The sequence below is a fragment of the Xyrauchen texanus genome, chromosome 39 (genome assembly GCF_025860055.1).
Source record: "Xyrauchen texanus isolate HMW12.3.18 chromosome 39, RBS_HiC_50CHRs, whole genome shotgun sequence".
Classification (NCBI taxonomy): Eukaryota; Metazoa; Chordata; class Actinopteri; order Cypriniformes; family Catostomidae; genus Xyrauchen; species Xyrauchen texanus.
Genome location: NC_068314.1, coordinates 28,542,562 through 28,564,351, shown reverse-complemented (window position 1 = coordinate 28,564,351; position 21,790 = coordinate 28,542,562). Strand labels below are relative to the sequence as shown.

The window sequence follows — 21,790 nt, the reverse complement described above, 5'->3', positions numbered from 1 at the left end:
CATTCGGCTTTGTCTCTCGCCATAAATGATTCCCCCCGTTCATTCGCTGCTGAATAGACCCAGCAATAAAGGAGCCCAAAAACCCAACCATTTTAAGTCAGGCATTTATTAAATGCATTTCATTTTTTTCCTTCTATTTTTTCTCTGCCTCTCTCTCTTTAAATTAACATGCAACAGGAAAGAAAAGCAAGAGAAATAGAGATGTTTTGCTGGATGAGCACCTTGTTGTGAATTATTAAGCCTGAGCACTTATTTACTATACTTTAAAAACAGAGACAAAAAGCATTATGTGTGCATGTGAGGCGAACAATAGAGTTGAGATTAATTATCAATAAAGGGCTGGAGGTGCAGCACATTATAACCAGGATCAGTGAAAACTTGGCAAATGGTGTAATCTCAATGGGTGCCCAAAAAAGTAGGCACGGCTTTGGAATAAATTGTGATATTTTTAAAGGATATATTGTCATTTGGGACTACATTTACTTTTTCCCAAAAAAAATTTAACTAAAAATTTCATTTGATGTAGGCTTTATCCAATTTCTGGAGCTTGACCCTAAACCAAGCCCTTACTTGCACTTGGTCTGAGCCTTCTGAGGACATAAATACACTACCTATTTTTGAAGAGACTTTAGAAGTGGTAGAACTAAAATTTGGGTCCTATTTTATTCTAAAATCAAAAGAAACATACAAGGAAATATATTTATGTATATATAAAATTAAGCCTATTTTTACAGCCATTACGATTTTTTTACATTTGACATAACTTTTTGACCGTGACACACATTTGAGAACCCAATTCTTAGTATCGTATAAGGGGAAGTGGGAGGGGTTGGATGGTAGAGGTGATATATTTTATAAAGTATTTAGGAATCAAATTGGTAAACTCATGGTACTGCCTTTCATTTTTGCTGATTTTAATTGAATTTTATTAGATTTTTTTTTTAACAATGACTATATTATGGTAATAAGAATCATCTATGAAAAAATGGGAATAGTAAACGCTAAACTTACAGATGCATTACGGTTGTGAGAATTAGAGGGTAAAACGTGCTTAAGTGTGTTTAAAATACATTTTTAATTCATGATTCAATTCAATATTATTTTTCAATTTTGATTTCATATTTTTGTATTGATTTGGGGTATATGAACAGGCCATTTTCTTGTCAGGTTTCATGAGAATCACCCATATTTGAAAACAGAAAATGTGCACTGACTGTAGATTTTGGACCTAACAACACTAGGCGAAATGACCATTCTGTAACTGTCCACATAGGCAAAGTTATTCACCAGTGTGGATAATTTAAAATGGCCAACTATTGTGCAATTTATAGTATGTATATTTATGTACTGTATAATCACTACATTTTAGTATCTTATAGTATGTACCCATGTGTGCATGTACAGTATATGGTATCTTGGTTTCAAAAGAGCAGCTGGTGTAAGAGTATATAATGTCAAGGCATATGTTACTGTAACCTGTGTGTGTGTGGTGCTTATTTATCTCTGCTTACAGTATAGTGCAGCTGCTGGGAATGGCACCCACATGTGCAGGAAACCTCTTTTTTCACAAGTTCAAGTTCATAAGTGGCATGGCTTCTTTTTATTAACAGTGAATTAAAACATATAGATTGGATGAAATGTTGTATACAGTGAGACAATAATTATTCACATGACCGTGGATATATGATTAATATATGCATTGTCATAATTTTACAAGACCAAATTACTATTCATGGGCCAAGCTGAAAAGGTTTATAATGTGTTCTCGTCCCACTTTTCAGATCGTTCCTATTCCTATGGATGGGAAGGGCATAATGTATGGCTTGCATTTGATGGGTATCCCCTAAAACCATCTGTACAAGCTTCTGACACTGTCTACTAATGAGCCAACTTCAGTGGCACCTCTGGTGCCTCCCACCACCATTAAGATTCACCATCACTGTCTGCACGTATCATATAGACCTACCCACTACTGACAGAGGTCAGCTTCAATACAGAGAGAAAGAGAGAGAGAGAGAGAGAGAAAGAGAGAGAGCAGCAGGGGAGACAGGAGTTTGCAGGGAGTAGAGCAGTAATTAGAGGAGCTATTTGAAGAGAAAGTTTAACTGATTAACAAAGAGAAGAGATGGGAAATGAGGGAGAGAGCAAGCGAGCTGAGAGAGTAAAATAGGGAGCGGGAAAACCAAGGTGTAAGAAGAGCAATGCTTCCCGGAGGGTCATATAGAGTGAGTACAGAGAATGCATTCCAATGAGTCTTAATCTGGGTTTCCCTTATTTTCGCCCTTGATGAATTACAATGACTCTTATCAACCACCTTCCGACACAAGGATGATGATGTGAATCTCTTGTGACCCTGAAAACCTAACCTGCGGCCAGACCCCAACATTGTGTGGTTTATGTTAGGTCTGAACCAGAACAAGTGATTCCACTGCTGAGAGTGTTATAATACTGCTCCTGCTCAGCACAATGTACTGTCAGCCAGCCAAATGACTCACTTTCATTAAACTAAAACCATCCGCACTTAAAAGCATTTTGCAGGCCATTTCACCTGTGCTCCTGGATTCAATCTGATTCCATTAGCGTCAATATATGGAGCATCTCTGTGCATTTGGAGATAAACTGTAACAGTTTCTGCACTGATAAAGTGGCCACTCAAATTATTTGCCATTTAAAAAATAGATTTGGGAGTTGTGGTATATGTTGGAAGGTAATCAATACTTGCTGCACCTGGAGTAAACTAAAATACTCCCAATGGATTTTAAGAATAATGTTGAAGATTATATAAACTTGAAAAAAATAAATAAATAAGATTGCAAACCATATTAACAAATAATTGTAAAAGTTTACAATAAGATTCTATTTGTTAAAATTTGTACATGAATTAGGTATCATGAACTAACAATAAACAATGCTCACACATTATCAGCATTTTCACAGCATTCATTAATAATACTTAATTAATAATGTTAATTAATTATTAGTTAATGTTAATTGATCAAAATACAATTTTTCATTGTTCATTTTATTTCACATTGCATTAACTAACGTTAGCATATAAACAAATTGTAGATAATATTTTTTACTAAATGATGAAATTAACATTAACGAAGATTAATGAATAATACTGGAAAAGTATTGTTCACTGTTAGTTAATTAACTAATGTAGTAAACTAACGTTAGTGAATACAACCTTATTATAAAGTGTTATCCAAATAATCAATACATTCTATTGATTGAACAGAAAAAAAGGATGGATAAATGGATGTGGAGATATATGGGGTATCTCTATACATTCTGTGATACATTCTGCTGTAAAGAAGTGGCCGCTCAAATTATTTGCTGTTTAAATAATTTATATAATTAAATAATCTTTATATTTTTGGGTTAAAAAAAGGAATGGATGGATAGGACAGACAGACAGACAGACAGACAGACAGATAGATAGATAGATAGTGTAGACCAGTATACCCATTTTCTCCATCACCTCATCTCTATTTTATTTTGTATTAGCATTTTCAGGAAATAATAAAAAAAGAAAAGCAGGCAGTGAGTACAAAGGTACATGGGAGTTCTTAATTTTGGGAAAGGTCAACCTCCCAGTAATGAGCTGTACACTAAATTATGGTATTTAACTAAATGGATAATGATGAATGCATCTCCATTCTCTGGGGGTTTCTTTGCCATTCCATATTACAGGGTAATTATCACATGTACTGCTGGGGTGCATACAGACACACACACAGGAGCAGGAGAAAAAGTGGGTGAAAGAGCCTGAAGTGAAAGCATATAAAAACATGTTACTAAGCTTTGGACAGACGTGGCAAATCAGCTCCATAAAGCCGTTATTGGGACTGGCTGAGTTCTTGAAAGGCTTTTTATAGCTGGAGAGGAATAATATACTCGTCTATATAAAGAAGCGGGTAAAATCTGATAAACGGCCCTTAAAGTTGAAGAATTTAGAGAAGAGCACAAAGGTCTAGTGCTTTAAAGACTGCGAGGGAAGACTATGAATTATGACAGAGCGATGCTCATGCAGAATGGTGGTCAAAGAATAACTCAAACTATGTAGACAGAGCAGAGTTCCGGCCACCCAAATTTTAAGCCATGGTTAACACGCATACACGCACAGGAAGAAAGCAGAGATGGGGGTGTCAAATTGCAGCTAAGAAATTAACACAATTGTCCCACTGTGGCAAGCCATATAACAAGAGTACGAATTTACTGGTGAAGCCTCTCTGGTGTACACCAGCATTAACAAGCCCCTTGGCTAGGTTTGGTGTTTGTAATGGAGAAAGATGGAGGGATAGAATGTTATAATGATAATATAAACAGCACAGTCTATCTAAATGATTTGTCTTAAAGCTCATCGGCAGTCCGTGGGGATCCTGCCGTGGGAGGGATAATTGAAAGAAATGAAAAGGAGACGACTAGAGGAGTTATCACACATGGGTGCATGCGCAACACGTAAGGGGCAACATTCCAGCAATGTTTACCACTGTCAAAAAGAATTACTTGCCTCACCAATGGAGGAACCTAACCGCAACCTACACTTACACTCTCTGATTCTCTTTTATCCTGCACTGGGGTACCTGCAGTCTGTGCTGATGGCCTTATGATCAGTTCGTTCACGGTTGCGCTCATCAGTCTACTGCCCGCGGGCTCAAGCCAGTAAACAAGCCGTCACATCTCATTTACACAAAAGCGCCATTAATCGCTTTGTGAACCAACACCAAGCGCTATGAGGCCATGAGGCGAGAGGGAGATGCCAGGGAAGGGAGGATGTATCTAAGGAGGTGGAGGTTAAAGCAGGGGTTATGAAGACTTGAAAGGGTCTGAGACAGGGCAAACAGAGAGAGCTGGGATGTTGGAAGGATGTACCCAAACAAAGAGGGGAGGGAAGGGGGAGATCAGTCATGAGGAGGGGAATTACTAAAACTGTACTAGAGGAAAAGTGGCTCAAGGGATGGTTTAGCATCCAAAATAAAAGCTTGGATATGGACAAAAAAGGCTTGCAGGTACAACCCAAGACCCCACGTTCTCTCCTCCTCTTATTCTAAATGTGTTATCCATAGTGGCTAAAGATCTCAGGTGGCATCTGCAAGGCTGCAGGCTCGAACTCTGCAAGGAGCGTTTCATGAGCTATTACTCCAAGTAAGCAGGTTACTCCAAGAGGATTATCCCTGTGATAAGTGTACTGACTGTAAGTTACATCGGATGAGTGTCTTCTAAGTGACTACTTGCTAGTGTGTGGTTTATTTCATGGCTCTCTGGAATATGTATCTTGCCATATCTGCACCTACATTGACCACTACAAAGATTGACCATTGGCAACAGCAAAAGATTTCTACATAGCTTTGCTGGTTCATGTATCACTCTGTTGCAGTGTTGTTAAAGCTATTTTAAAACTGTAGCTTTCCAAGCTTCAAACTAATAACTAAAGTCAAGCTGCTTTTTTTTTAAGTAGGTAGCTGCACTAAAAGTAACAAGCAATATCCCCAAATATCTATTTAGCTGGACATTAAACAATAAGGGTGAAATTAAATGGTAAATCAGCAAGTGAATCAGTGAATCATTTAAGTAAACAAGCTCATTTATTTGAACCGTCCAAACAAACTGATTCACTAAAATTAACTGGAGTGCACAAATCTAAGCGAATCGCTTGTTTTTAACTGTTCATTTATATAAACTGTCTGAAAGAACCGATTCAATTAAATGATCTGTATATCTTAGTGCTACTTATGAGAGAGAGAGGACGGTTTAGGTGAGAGTGTTTAATTACTCCCTCGGCTCAACTGCTGTGTTTGGTGAAAATTGCAGCATTTTGTGACATTACATCGCTAAAATGTAGCTTGTTACTGAAAAAGCTACACTATAGTGAAAATATCCGAGCTACTATCATGCTATTAAAAAATGTTAAGTAGCGTCACTACTTTTAGTAGCCAACACTGCTCCAAGGTCTCTGAGTTCTCTCATAATAAAATGTATTCCACTCAAAGCAATATATTTTGTTGCGTAATCAGCTATGTAATTAGTGACCCCAAAGCTCCCGACCAGCCTGTCTGAGTTTATTTTGTGGTAATGATTGGCTATCTGTTCATTATCACTTACATTTTGCATTGCTAACTGTTAGTAGTGCTGGTTGACAAGGCTCCAGTAAACCCCACCAGTTGTTATACATCTAAACCATAACATTTTCTTTATGATCTCTTTTAAGGTCCACCATATCACCATGTCTATTAAAGACCACCTCTTGCTAGCTCATGGCTTGTAACGCTAAACTGCTTCATGCAAGCACAACATTTTTCCTTCCCACATCACGCTAAAGCAGAATGTGTTTATCAACACATGAACAGGAGTACAAAATGCCTTCACTGTTCCACTAGAATAATTACCTTCTTTTAATCCTGACAGAAGAGGACAGGGGTCACATTTTTCAGGTGGAACCGATAAGGGAAGCCACATAGGTTAGCAAAAGGGGGGCTGGATGGGGGCGCTTTTAAACAGTCGCACCGCCTTCTTCAAAAGCCTGGAAGATATTAGCCTGCATGTGGAGAGTGAAGGGTCACTATTGAGCGGGACACGATGCTAAAGAGGCCTGTCATTTTAATAACAGGCCTGCTGAAAGGCTGCAGGCGCTGTTACCAGGTGGCTCAGTGATTATGTCTTCCAGGCTATAGAGAAGGAGCACACAGCCACCTTTTCACAGGCTAATTTGTCCCAGAATGATCTAAAAACCCCACTCCCGCACATGCTACCCCAGCCCTGCTAATTTAACCCCATTACCTCCCACAGGTATTTATCATATCTTTGTTCTTATACATGGTGGTGTGGGTGCATTTGTTTGGGATGGCTTGATGGGTTGTGTGTGCGCAAGCAGGGGTAATAAAAGCTAGCCACTAAGGGCTGAAGGGCTGATCGTCTCTGAAGAAGCAGAATTCTTGTCTGTCACTTGATTATTTTCACCCAGTACAGAGCTTGAGGCAGCGCCGCATCAGGGGACTGCTTTCCCTGACAGTGTTCGGACAGCATTCGGACAAATGAAAATCCGCCGTTGCGTCAGGCAAGTTCAAGTGGAAAATCCCCCCACCACTCCCTCTTCCACATCCCTCTTCCATTAGTCCCCCACTTTCTGCAAACGTCCCTCACACACACACTCTGTGCCTCTATCTAACGCCTCACTGCCCCAGAATAAAAATGACAACAAATTTCCAGTGGAACACAACAGAAGAGATGACTGGGGTGTGGAAATATAAAAGCCCATTATCGACCATGTTCATTACACTTTTCACTCATGTTTCACATCAAGAAATGGACTTTTACACTCCACTGCTCAAACCCAAACTCTGAAACGGCCACTGTGGCCCTGGGTATTTCTGCTCTTGCCATTGTAGTCTCTCTCTCTCTCTCTCTCTCTCTCTCTCTCTCTCCCTCTCTCACTTTCCTCAATCTGTCAGGCCTCTTGCATTCTGGGTCACCCTCTCTAACCCTCTCTCTTTACAACAGTCTCTTAGAAAAGGAAAAAGAAAAAGTGCCAACTAAGCATTTCCACTTAATTGACAAAACAGAGTTTTCAAAAACCAAAGTTCAAGAAAGGGCTCAGTCCAGCAGGGATAGTCTTTTTTCCAGTGATCTGAGGTGTCAGTATGAGAGTGCTGGTGTTATTTCATTTTATTTTTAAACAAAGACTCTTCCCAAAACCTGCTCTAAAGTGTCCATTTGCATGATAAGAAACTGCATTGTGTTCTACTGTGGTAAAGAACAAACACAAGAGGTGAATTCTCATTGGGGTCAAAGGACTTTCAAAGTTCATGCTGTGAAAATGAGTCTAAAGTGCATGACCATAGACACACACACACACACACACACACACACACACACACTGGTGGAAGGTCCCGGCTGGCATCACCAATCTCTTCATTGGATCATCTGAATGTGGTGTTCCCTTCACCCAGTGCTACCGTGGCAACGCAGCCACTCTGTCAATGCTCAAAAGAAGGAAACTAATTAGCATGTCTTTAATGAGTCTTTTCATATTTTTTTTTAATTAAATGAGGTCCTCAATAATACATGAAAAGAGGACACTTTTTCTTTTCAATTATCAACAGAGATAGGACTGAAGCCACGTGTGTGTGCGCGTGTGTATGTGTTTTTGCATATGTGTCCAAATGTAAAATGGGTCCACATAGCCATAGTGACGCATGGCATGCTATGCCTTTTACATCACATACACACAGAAAAACATAACTCTTATGAAGAGATGGTGCTTTTAAAAGGTGTCTTACTTACATTATTTGTGTTTTTGTTTTTGCTTGTGTACTTTGTTTATCGTTAAGTTTTTATGCTGTCATTTTGGCCAGGTCTCTCTCGGAAAAAAAGATTTGTAATCTCAAGAGACTAACCTGGTAAAGTAAAGGTAAAAAAAAACCTTAGAGATATATCATTTTGAAAATGCCTTTAAAATAAAAATCTAAATAATGTATATTTCTTTTTTCCTTAATACTGTATATAAAAATACCCCTTTTTTCTAGATTAATTTAATTTTTTTCTGTTCCATCAATAACCCTCAAATAATCCTTTTTCATTTATAAAGATGTAAAATGTATTATTCCATCCATCCATCCATCCATCCATCCATCCATCCATCTTCAACCGCTTATCCGAAGTCGGGTCGCGGGGGCAGCTGCTCCAGCAAAAATTTATTATTGTTTAAATTAATTAATAAACCAGTAAACCGCTAAACTTACCTTGACCTAAAACTCACTCATTGACAAAACTTTCTTTTGCACAGACAGACCCAGCAAATAACTAAAAACAAACAAAACAGACCATATCTACACTGATGGCCAAAAGTTTGGAATGTTTTTTTTTTTATGGAAAGAAATTTGAACTTTTATTCACGAACGTGGCATTCAACTGATCACAATGTATAGTCAGGACATTAATAATGAGAAAAATTACTATTACAATAAAAACAAAAATTCAGAACTTCTTAAACTACTTCAAAAAGTTCTCATTAAAAAATCCTCTACGTGCAGCAATGACAGCTTTGCAGATCCTTGGCATTCTAGCTATCAGTTTGTTCAGATACTCAGGTGACATTTCACACCACGTATGTAGCACTTGCCATAGATGTGGCTGTCTTGTCGGGCACTTCTCACGCAACATACAGTCTAGCTGATCCCACAAAAACTCAATGGGGTTAAGATCCATAACACTCTTTTCCAATTATCTGTTGTCCAATGTCTGTTTTTTGCCCACTCTAACCTTTTCATTTTGTTTTTCTGTTTCAAAAGTGGCCTTTTCTTTGCAATTATTACCATTAGGCCTGCACCCCCGAGTCCTCTCTTTACTGTTGTACATGAAACTGGTGTTGAGTGGGTAGAATTCAATGAAGCTGTCAGCTGAGGACATGTGAGGCGACTATTTCTCAAACTTAGTTGTACATCCGGCCTTCCACATCTCTTTCTGTCCTTGTTAGAGCCAGTTGTCCTTTGTCTTTGAAGACTGTAGTGAACACCTTTGTATGAAATCTTCAGTTTTCTGGCAATTTCAAGCATTGTATAGCCTTACAATGATTGACTGATGAGTTTATAGAGAAAGCTGTTTCTTTTTTGCCATTTTTGACCTAATATTGACCTTAAGACATGCCAGTCTATTTCATACTGTGACAACTCAAAAACAAACACAAAGACAATGTTAAGCTTAATTTTACAAACCAAATAGCTTTCAGCTGTATTTTATATAATGACAAGAGATTTTCTAGTACCAAATTAGCAATTTATCATGATTACTCAAGGATAAGGTGTTGGAGTGATGGCTGCTGGAAATGGGGCCTGTCTAGATTTGATCACATATGATTTTTTTCAAATAGTGATGGTGCTGTTTTTACATCTGACTATACTTTGTGATCGGTTGAATGCCACTTTGGTGAATTACAGTACCAATTTCCTTCTGAAACAGCAAAATATGTAAATCTTTCCAAACTTTTGTTGTGCATTAGAGACAATGTGTGATGGACAAATGAAGCATGTTGGGAGGAACATTTTGGTCACGGTCAAGGTTCCAGAAGATTCAGACAAAAACCACTGTAATGTTAAACTTCTGCATCCTTTGGCAATGATGAAGTGGAAAATTAAATTTTTAGGCACTAAACAGATTTCCATGTTCATTAGGCTCCATTCACATCTTTAAAAAAAGCCCCGCGAAGACTTAACCCAACCAGTGGCAATTTTCTGACAAAAATGACAAGATTAAATGACTCCCCTGCACACATTGCCAGTGATAAAATGCTTCAAACGTCCACCTAAAGCAGGATTTTCAGAAATAAATAATAAGAAATAAATAAGTCAAAGATTGAGAGTGAGATGAACACTGCTGACAAGTCAGCTTAATTTGATGGTGTTAGATGTTCTTCCTCATCACAGGTTTTTGGCACTTGTCAGCTGGTCAGGGCTAAGAAACCAGTTTAAACCAGATAAAAATCAGCAAACCATCTTAGGTCAGTTTAAGATGTTTAAATGCTAAAACATGTCCTCCAAAAGTACCTAAATGTACACTTCTGAGCTAAACACCTACTGTACCACTGAGTCACAAAAGCGAACAGTCCTCAGGGACCCGCACAAAACCAAGGAGAGGTTTGCACTCTGAATAGAGTCTTGGAGTCCCATGGAGAGAAAGGGAACATACAGATACTGTGAGTGAGTGGAGAGTTGGGTTGAGGTTGATGCCCTGGGGCGGTGGATGTGGCTCTGATACTACAAAGCAGAATTTCTGGGCTCTCCCTCATCAGTATGCAGGCTGGCCTTCTGCTACACTGAGCTGGGTAGGCAGCCTGGATTTTCCCCTTCACCTCTGGAAGTTCAGGCAGCCGGCAAACAGAGAAGCTGAAGTGGGTCTTGGCCGAGGGTCGTGGGCTTTTCTTTTCTTTTTTAAAGCAAAATATTTGCATTTTCATTTTATTATGTGTAGCATTAAAGGGATAGTTCACCATAAAATTCAAATTTTTAAATCATTTATTTATCCTCATGTTGTTCTAAACTCATACAGATTTTCTTCCATGGAAAAGACAAGGAGATTTTAGGAAGAATGTTAGCCTCAGTCACTATTCAGTTTCAATGCTTCTTGTTCTATTCAATGAAAATGAATTCTGACTGAGGCTAACATTCTGCCTAACATCTCCTTGTGTGTTCCACTGAAGAAAGAAAGTCATATGGGTTTGGAACAACATGAGGCCGAGTAGTCATTTTTGGGTAAACTATTCCTTTATCTATTTTTTTGTACAGTATTTTCAGAAGTATTTTAAGTATTTCTACCAGGCAAAAAAATAGCCTGTTTGCTTACAAAAATAACAGCGTATCTCCTCAAAAAGCTCAACAATTTGAGTTTAATCAAGTTGAGTTCAATGGGTTAGGGGTTTGTTCGTGTATCTAACCGTAAATATGATCAATAGTAGCAGTGACGTGCCTTAGCAAGCACCACTAATAAAACAAGAAAGAAGCAAAAGCTGTTCAATGAAAGCACATCAATCATCGGAAGTTCTATCAACTTGACACAGAGCAATTTTGAACTCTGAAAGTTTGCTTATAAACACAAGCAGGCTCGGGTAAAAACCTTTCGTTTCCTGTCATTTTCATCTTGATTTGTCTTTAGCTCCACAAGCACTCTGATACAAACTCGAACCCAGGGTTCAATCTAATTAGTGTGGTTTGTTAATTAAATGAGTGCACCACTAACGAGGTAACCTGCTGTTCCTTGATAATGTTAATTACCCTGAAGGGAAAACCTCTCAACATGGTCATTTAAACTGTCAGCTAGCATTCCTACCAGATTACTGATGGTTTGAAAAACTCTGGGCGGCTCGAACACACCCCCTTCACTCACTCGTTCACCTGTGCTATCCGTGTTTCACCTCCGTGCTCGTATTGACTAAAAGGTGGTCTCTTCTGTCTTCATCTCACCCTGTACCTCCAGCCCTATCAGACTAAATATAAAGTGCATCCTAATCTGTGCCTATGTGCCAGTCTGTGTTAGCCTCACAACTGTCTGTGTGTTTATACACAGGAAGGAAGCATGTTTCCTTACTGTGATATCAAAGCTTCACTGTTGTCACATTTGACGGCTGTGTTAAAGTTGGCAGTTATCACCTCTGCCCCAATTCAACATGGCAGGCATGAAGACTAGATTTCTCTCAGACAGTAAATACCCAGACAAGACATATTAACAACATGCATACAAATTCCTACATGCAAAAAGTATTTAAAAAAAAATACTGTGTTCAAAAAAGATGTATGGTGCAATTGTCACTTTAAAGGTCTTTTTCTCAACCTTACAAATTACTTCCATTGGAGTAACTTAATGTTTCTAAATAGTTCATTTAGATCTTGAAGCATATTTTTACCTGACAAAAAAGATTTTACTATGAAAACAGGAACAGCTGTGTGGAAAGTGACTGTACATTGTTAAATGTATTAATTTAACCTCAAAACAGGAGGAAATCTTTGATATTAAATGACAAAAAAAAAAACAATTACATTGATTTCTAATTATATTTGTTACCCATCGTATGCCCCCGCGACCCTGTACACAGGATAAGCGGTTGACGATGGATGGATGACCCATCGTATGCTAAAGCTGTCTTCAGAAAAAACAAGACAACGTATTTAGACTAATGCACAAAAAAACACAGTCACATCAATTTGACACGTCACTAAATTCAATGAAAGTATTTTAAAAAATCATCTAAATTCGTCACTCTTGGAGTGTCTATATATCAGTCTATATATCAAGGAATTATTGGGTATTCGAACACTTTAAAAATAACAATGGTTTCTCTCAGTAGAATACTTCAGATTCAAGGTGAAACAGTTCATAAAGATGCAACGTGTCATTTTAAAATGTTGTTCTACATGTTTTTTTAATTTCAAAAAATTTGGACCAACATTGTGGGGAGGAAATCTGCTTAATAAAGGGACTAAATAATGTCTTAATGAAAAATGTTGTTATCGTTAGGTGTATGCAAAGATGCAACCACATTTTCTATATTGGGGTACATTTTTAATAATGAAAACCCCACTTTAATCAATCACATATTTAAATATTAAACACCCTATGGTGGTTGTGAGTGTGTGTGAGTGTGTGTGTGTGTGTGTGTGTGTGTGTGTGTGTGTGTGTGTGTGTGTGTGTGTGTGTGTGTGGCTCCCCTATACCTGTACAGGGCTTTGTTTGACCTCGTTGCTGCTTGGGGAGTTAAGTCCCGTAGCTTGCTGGAGGATGAACTGGCGTGCTGCCTGGAGGGCCTGTGGACAGAGAGAGAGAGAGAGAGAGAAAGAAAGAAAGAAAGAGAGTTGTGAGCACTACACACACATATACAGACATTTGCAATCTGCTTACATTACCTAAAAAATCACAGGAGGGATACACTTTGTGCTTCACTATAGGCCCCACCTGTTTGTCCACTTCTTGTGTGAGTGAGTGAGTGAGTGAGTGAGTGAGTGAGTGAGTGAGTGAGTGAGTGAGTGTGTATGGGTGCCCTTCCTAAACTTCAGACAGAGACAGGGACAATGCAAAATTGACATTCTTTTTTCTAAAACTCTCCTACTACTCCTTTAGATGATCCATCTACTGTGCCACCTGCTCTAAGATCCATTTCACATCATGCAGCCACAGTCCACCATCCTATGAACAGATGACACCAGTTTTTGTCCAGGCGCAGGAATTCCAGCACCTCTATTTATGATTAAACCCACACAGGGTCTGTGGTCCAATAGCAAGCATATCTTTCAAAACAAAAACACCAGGCAACAGTAAATCAGTTGGACAAACAGCGTTTTGAAGAGCGCAATCAGGATGCACATTTGCTTCCTGGCTCTGAAGAGAGAGGAAGGTTACATAGTAAATATTGATTTATGAAAAGATGGTGGGGGTCAAAAGCCCTCTTTAAAAATAAGAAAATAAAAGATCTGACACTAAACATAAATTCTCAGAGTGGCACTCTGATCCATATGCTATGGATCATTATGCTACTATACAAATTGTACGTTTTAAGCTTGCTTGTCCTCTGTAAAACTCTGTTTGAATGCAAATCTATATGGAATACATTTTAAATTATGAACTGTATTTTAAAGGGACTATTCACTCAAAAATCTGTCATCATTTGCTCACCTTCTTGTTGTTTCAAACCCGAATGATTCTTTTAAGCATACAGTGACCAGAGGCTAGCAAATATCCAAAAGCACTATAAAAGTAGATCATATGCTTTATTCGGCCTGGTCATATGAAATTTATGTGAGTATTGCAAAGTTTTTGTAAAACTGAAATTATGTGCTTCATTACACATTTGGCTGCAGTTTTCAAGTGAAATGTCAAGCAGGGGGCGCCAAAACCGAGCAAAATGCAATCAGTTTTTAAGGTTAATTTTAGATGGAGGATTTAATAAGTAAAACGTAGCTCCCTGACCTAAAACTTTACCCAAAACCTAACCAATAGTGTCCAAAAAGATAAATGAGAGTTTAACAAAACAGACATCCTTACTCTTAACCAACACCTACCACTAACTGTAGCTCTCAAATCTCATTTGTACACTAAACAAGTGGTCAAACTTTGCATAACATATGCAGAAATGAGATTTGAGAGCAGTATAAGACTCAGAATACAGTGCATAGACTTTTGTATAGACTACTTTTATGGTGCCTTCTTGTCTTTTTTGGATTTTTAAAGCCCCTGGTTCAAAGTATAATTAAAATTGCATGTACAGAAAAAAAGCAGTTGTGAACATTGACACAAAATATCTCCTTTTATGCTCCACAGATATAAGAAAGACATAAGGGTTTGGAACCGCATGAGGGAATGTTCATGTTTTGTTACACTATTCCTTGAAAACATTTGGTCATTTAGCACTGATCTGATATCAGTAGTGCACTGTTAGAGCTAATAGCCATTATATCAATTGCAGAAGTACTTATGAGCTAAATGTGTGGGAGAGTGTACTGCAAAGCCCAGTACAGCACCCTCTAAATAAATGGTGGCAATCCATTTAAAAGAGATACACCTCTCTTTTTTATAGAGGGTGGGTGGGGGTTTTAAAGAGAAAGGGGGCCGAAAAAGGCAAGAGGCCCCCTTTACAATCAGCACATGAGAGAGAGAGAGAACATGCAGTGGTCGGTATGATGAAAACCATCTGCATCAAGAGCACTTGCTACTTTTGCTGAGGTCGCAATTGAGTGGCGTGCGCACACTCTCACTAACGTACGCACATGCTATGCAGGATCCCCCCTTCTATCGGTGCGCATGACCTAACCTTACAGATATTACAGTTTCATTTTCTGCAAAAGCATGATTTTCTATAAAGCTGCTTTGAAATTATGTGTGTTGTGAAAAGTGCTATACAAATAAATATGAGTTGACATCAGCGGAGGACTGGATTAGCTAAAGTGACCGGCGGAACCTCCCAGCTAGGACTAGTTCTGAGACTACAATCTAGCTATGGTATGTGGTGTAATTTACTCTGCCCAGATGCACACACATACACACACAGCTAGACCAGATGTTTGTCTGGCAACAATGATACCAAAACTACTGCACTGATACTCGCTTTTTTTTATTTATGTATTCAATTTTAATAAATGGCTTGATTATTCTGAGCTAATGATTGTTAAATGTAGCCATTTAGCACATGTGTAATCCAAAATAACTTACAGAGGACTCATTTTATAGACAGTCCTTCTAGAAAAATTAGTTTAAGTGCCTTGTTCAAAGGCTTAATTGAGATAACAGTAATTTTGCAGTGACTGGGACAGACGTGAATAGTATCACCCCTATATATGTGTTGTAAGCCCACAGCCTTAAGTATTAGGTCATTTATGAACCCCTGACAGTTTGCGAAAGACTTTCAGGGGTTTTATAAATTGTAACAAAAATTATGCATTCATTTATATTCTAAAATAATAATTATTATTATTATAAATTATTAGGTTGATGGAACTAAACAGGCCCAGAATCAGAGAACAGTGATATAGTGTCTGGGGCAGCGACTGGAGATAGGACTGTTCTATGGTTTATGAAGCTTTTGAGTCAGAGTTGACCATTATATTGCTTCCACAAACAGTGGAGGTTAAAAAAATACAACACTAACAGCAAATAGTTGTACTTTATAATTTACATCCATTCATCTGGCGGGGGAGCGAAAAGCATCCAGATTTCAATTAGGAACACACGTTTCTTTCTTCTTCTTGCTTAGATACTTTCATCTTTTCCCTCTGTTCTTATCTCTCACCCCCGCCTCCCCATCCACCCAAAGACTTGTGGCATTCACTGGTGAGTGCTGCACCTTTAAAGAAAATATGAGGGAAGCCGCGGCTGGTTGGGCCTAACAACAGTTCCATTGTGCTGTTGAGTTGGACAGGTTTTATTGCAGTGCAGGGCGGGCGGTTGGATGAGCGAGCGAGAGAGAAAGTGTGTGTGAGAGAGAGAGAGAGAGAGAGAGAGAGAGAGAGAGAGAGAGAGAGAGAGAGAGAGAAGGGAAAGGGAGGGTGAAGAGGTCAGCGCCCAGCTTGGCGGCCTGAGCAACACAGTGTGTGAGTTCTTCTGACTTGTCATCGCAGATCCCCCCACCCCACCCCCCACCGTAAATCAACACTCCTGACATCGCCTTTAATAACAGAGCATTTTTTAATTCAGCGGGGTCATGGGGGGTGGAAGGGGGTGGTGTAGGGTGGTCAGAGGGGTGTAGGGGAGTACTAAGAGGGGGGGGCTCCCTCTTCTTGCCATGCACCTACCCTTTATTCTTTCTTTTCCCTCTCGCCCTCCCCTCTTTAACAGGCTTCAGAAAAAATGGCTGACAACTGGGTTCCTTTTCTTTTTGCAGGAGAGAGAGGGAGCGTGGGCGAGGGAGGGGGTCTTCGGGTGAGGGTCCATTATGGGAAAATAACAGGGAAGAATTCATTTTGGCATACGCATCTAGTAAGACTCTCTCCCTCTCAGGAAGTTGTGACAGTTGTGTCTGCATGCATAGACGTGCCTACGTCCAATAATAATACGCCACATGAAACTCTCGAGCTCCACTGGACGGCCATTTCAAAACAACACGGTAAAACACAAACAGGGGTGATTGCAAGGCTCTTTCCTGGATGTCCCAGCTTCTATTCATTATGCTCAGGTTGCTTAAGTCAACAAGACTGGGAGGTGATGAATCGGTGCCCTAATCCGCCTGTGTTTGTAGGAGTGAGAATGAGGGAGAGGGCAGAACGCGGGGTACTCGCTTTCTCCTCTCTCTCTCCTGTAAATCTAAACAGTGAAGTCGGCTCCTCCACTGACAGGTGGGCACCATATGCTGGAATGATCCATCACCGCTGACAGAGAACCATTGTTGACGTCTGCAACGTCCCCCCCCACCCCCACAAACTCCCCATAGAAAAACAGTGCCCTGGTCCACGGTGGGCCTTCCAAGGGTGTGGGTGGATGGTGGAGGATGGGGGTTTGGGCGAGGGTGGCACGAAGGGTCAGTGTGAGCAGTGGCGGAGTTAGGGGGTGGCCAGGTGGCCCCACTCGCAATTGCTGTTTTAGTCATATTTTTGGCACAATTTAGTTCTTTAGAGGTGAAATCATCTCTGTACAAATGTACAAACTTAACATGTGCACACACCAAGGTCGCCCCCCAACCCCCACAGTCCGACTATATAAAAAATATAAATTTCTGTGCCACAACAGACGGATCGCTTGCCCCTGCCTGGCCACCCTTTTGAAAAACTCCTGGCTCCGGCCCTGAGAGGGAGTCATGTTACTGGAGTTGGCTGATCCTGAGCCGAAGACAGACAGAGACTGCCACTGTATGCTGCAAGCAGCTCGGATGATATGCATGGAGATCGGGGTGGAAGTAAAAAGGGGTGAGGAGTAATAAACAAAATGTACTCTATATATAATGCTAAGATGATATTCTTTCACTTTTCACTGAAGTATTAACTTTATCCCAGGAGTTTCTCCTAAGATTCCTTGGGAAAAAAATCAAAAAGACACAAATGAGACACTGGTTGATATGTAATAAGAGTACAGAGGTCAATTAAAAGGATAGTTCACCAAAAATGTTGTTCCAAACCCATACGACTTGCTTTCTTCCACTTTATGAAAGAGACCCTACAGTTGGTCTCAATTGTCCAATCAAGCCCTTGCCTTCATGCTGACCTCCAATCAGAGTTAGATATTATATGCAGGTATTTATAGTTGGCCAGAGAGGACCCTTTTAGAAGAGGTCAACGCCGTAACCGTGGTCGCCTCACTCAGGGCAGCAGTGCTACATTTTTAATTAATTCTTAAATAAACCCCTGTCAACCTGTTCCACTTACTCTCTGGCTTCTACTGTCAAATGGCATATTTACCAGCACTCAGAGCTGGTTTGAAATATTACGTCACATACCGTGACTTGACACAATACTGCTTTTGTCTCCCATCTCACCAATAATAAAAATTAAAATTGAGAGACGGTGAGCCAACAAATATAAAGCAGCCCTAACAATGAAAGATGAGACATGTTTGAGCTCATACTGAAATGTTAAGATTACTGAGGTATTTTTCTCCAAAGAGCTCTACATTTAAGATTTAATCAAATTGTTTTTTATAAGAAACAACTGAGATGTTAAAGAGATATAATTTGGGATCCTTCTTTCCTATGGGTTGTTTATATTTGAGAACAAAAAAGGAACATTTAACCTTACAGTGAAATCCTGTACAGACTAAATCCAAACAAGTGAGGTCAGTTTTCTATTAAAACTGTGTTAAAGTGTTTGCAATGTATTCTGTCATTTGCTCACACTGTTTAGAAAAGCAACCAGGTGTGCCTTCTTTGTGAGTAATGTTACATACTACCTCATAACAGAACCACATGCATGGACAGATGTGGTCAGACACTCTACAAACAGACTCATGGACACCGAACAAAAAAAGTTTATTTTAAGGGTGTGAAGACAGAATATATTTCCAGTTGACAAAATAGCAGTTCATAAATAATGAGAAAAAGCTTATTTTCCCCTCACTCAACATCATCAGTGTTTAAGGCGGCAGTGGAATGTGAAAAGTTTAGAGAGAGAGAAAAAAAATATCCTCTGCATCAAGGGAAAAAGAACCAAACTTAACCTTCTTTCAGCGGTACAAACCGGGAGGACTTGTTACACTTGGGTGCTTTTGTTCAGCGTGCACCCTGCATGATAGCCACCTCCGAATCAGGAGGGAAGAGAAAGACAAAAGCTCCCTTCTTTTTCCAACTGGTGCCATTCAACCTTAAAGGAAAAGTAAAGCTATGCCAAAGCTGCTTCTTTTGAGGTTGAGCTTGATCCTCCTGGAATTAGGAAGTTCAGCTTTCTCCTTGTAATGTGTCTAAAAATGAAAACTTGAGCTGTTGCTATTTGCTTGCATTGGATAACAGAAACAGAGCAAGAGAGAAAGAAAGAAAATTGTTGAAGTGGAGATGAAAGCAAGTTCCACAGATGTAATACATGCCAGCATCCGAAACATCACTCATGTGAGGGATTTGGCAATAATCACACCTGGTTGTACAAACTCTTCAAGCTTTGAGTAACTACAGATGCACAATATGCCCGTTCCTTGCCTTTTACTGCATTTGACAGCAGCCCCTATATTACAAGTGTGACAACTTGTGGGATTGCTTTGTATCGGAATGGCATATTTACGTGAAGCGTGGGTTTCGGTAGCGGTTGCTTGTAATGTATCAAATGCATCACTGTCAGTTGCCAAAAGAACCTGCCACTGGAAACATCACCATGGCGTAGACTCACGGCAGACTATACTGTTTGTCCACAAAATCAAAAGTGTTCCGCACCATCACTTATGGAGTGTCATCCAGCCAATTGGAATGCCTCTGTAAGTTTCCAGAGAGACTATCTGCAATAATCGTATAATAGCTCCGTTCATACGGATGAGTTATTGTTTGTCAGAGACCCAGACTTTACTCTATTTTAATGCTGGAACGCTTCGACACAGCTGGTGACCAAATGAGCATTGTCTACGGCGGCTGCAGTCAGACATATTGGGCCTGTTAGCAGCTGTCCACCCCAGGCTACAAGGCGAGGTGTGGGCTGTAGGACGGGATCAGGTTTACAGGCCCGGGCCAAGGTTTCGTAGATCTTAACTTTGTCCCCATGACTCATTACAGTCATAGCCTGCAGAGCTGTCCAATTTCACGGTGGGTTACAAATAAACTGCACTTCTGACCATATTTCTCTCCGTTTTTTCTCTTGCAAGCCTTTTGGCTGAAGCTGGTTTTAATTTGCCACTTCCTGACCCATCATGCGGTTTTCAGCCTCTCTCTGTCACTTGTCACATTTGTTTTTGTTCAAATCCATTAGAATCCTGATCTCAATGTAAATTATTCAATGCTGAAATTTTGCAAGCAACCTTAAAAACAACCTCCACCGTGTTTTTTGCCATTTAATGCAATGTTTCCGCAATATAAAGGGTAAGGCAAAACCTTAAAATTTAAACGGCTACAGCAGACTCCCATTGGCCATTAAAATGAGGAAAGGGTGAGTTCGAGCCAAGGCAATAATAAAAAAAATAAAAAAAACAAGGCAAGGAAAAAACTTCAAAATATGCTGTAATGTTTGAAAACCCTGACCGCTTTAATATTTTTTACATCCTATTTTTCACAAAGGGGACCTGTTTGAAACTTGCTGCCTCTGCTGCTTTCCAGATGTGCGAACCTCACCTCTAAGTCCCCAAATATGTTCAAACAAAAAGCCTCTTGGAAAAAAAAGTAAATATAAGCTGCAACATGATAGTAGCAACGTTTCGAATGTCAGTGATGTTTTGATTTTGAAAACTGCGATAAAGATTCCAATGATTGCATGCCTGTTTAAGTCATTTGGGGCAGGCGAAAGAGGCTCAAATGAGCTCATATGTACCTGGTGTCTCTCACACACACACACAGCAGTAACTTATGCCCATGTCCCACTCTGAAAGAGCAAAAGTGGAAGTGTAATCCACTATGGTTGGGCTCTCAGGGCATCATTACCTCGTTGTTGGCACCATGAGACAAGCTCACTGTGTAGTGCTGAAGACCACAGCATTAGCAAAATTGAGCTTTGAGTTAGAAAGAGAGAGAAAGAGCTTGGAGAGTTCAGGATACGGCTCGTCCCAGAATCCTTCGGCAGCCGCACAGCCAGCTAATTGATGGCAATTGCACGGCAGTTTTGCTGTGGTTTTCTTAACACCACCCTTCTGGCAGCCAAACAAAGTCTAACTTGATAGAGTTTCAAACTCTGCTGTGCGCATTGCAAAAACTAATAAGCAAAAATTGACTTTCAAGTTCTTGTCATATCTGAGAGCTTTTCAAGATACTGGAGGGAGGCCTCAAAGAATCTGCAGGGATGGTCTTGGGGAAATACAAAGGTGTTAGGGTGTGACATGAGTCACAGCTCGAGTGACCTAACCCATTGGCTCTTATTGAAATGGGAGGCTGTCCAAAACCACCCGCCATCCTCTGCAATCCAACCTATAAACACACACACACACACACACACACACACACATGCTAAGCAGACTGACCTGGTCGCCATGATGAGGATAGCACTAACTGGCAACAGGACTTCCCGTCCAAAGCAGACATATGGAACGCATTTCTTTGTTATTATTAATAATGAAAAAAATTATAATATCGCACTCAGCATGCTGCCAAATGTGAGCTTGCGAGAAATAGGCATACACATTTTATTGTTTAAACAGAGGAACACCATGTAAACATTCACACCCGCTCGCTTGGAAACACATTCCATCTCGTGGTTAAAAA

The 21,790-nt window shown here is 39.8% G+C and overlaps 1 protein-coding gene across 2 annotated transcripts in view; it reads right to left on the bottom strand.

Moving 5' to 3' along the window:
• LOC127632914 (forkhead box protein P4-like) overlaps nt 1-21,790 on the bottom strand; it is a 148,815-nt gene that overhangs the window by 64,162 nt on the left and 62,863 nt on the right. For both annotated transcript variants that reach the window (XM_052111748.1, XM_052111749.1), the window contains exon 3: nt 13,206-13,295. In XM_052111748.1, the coding sequence (XP_051967708.1) occupies nt 13,206-13,295 (90 nt within the window). The remainder of the gene's footprint in view (nt 1-13,205; nt 13,296-21,790) is intronic.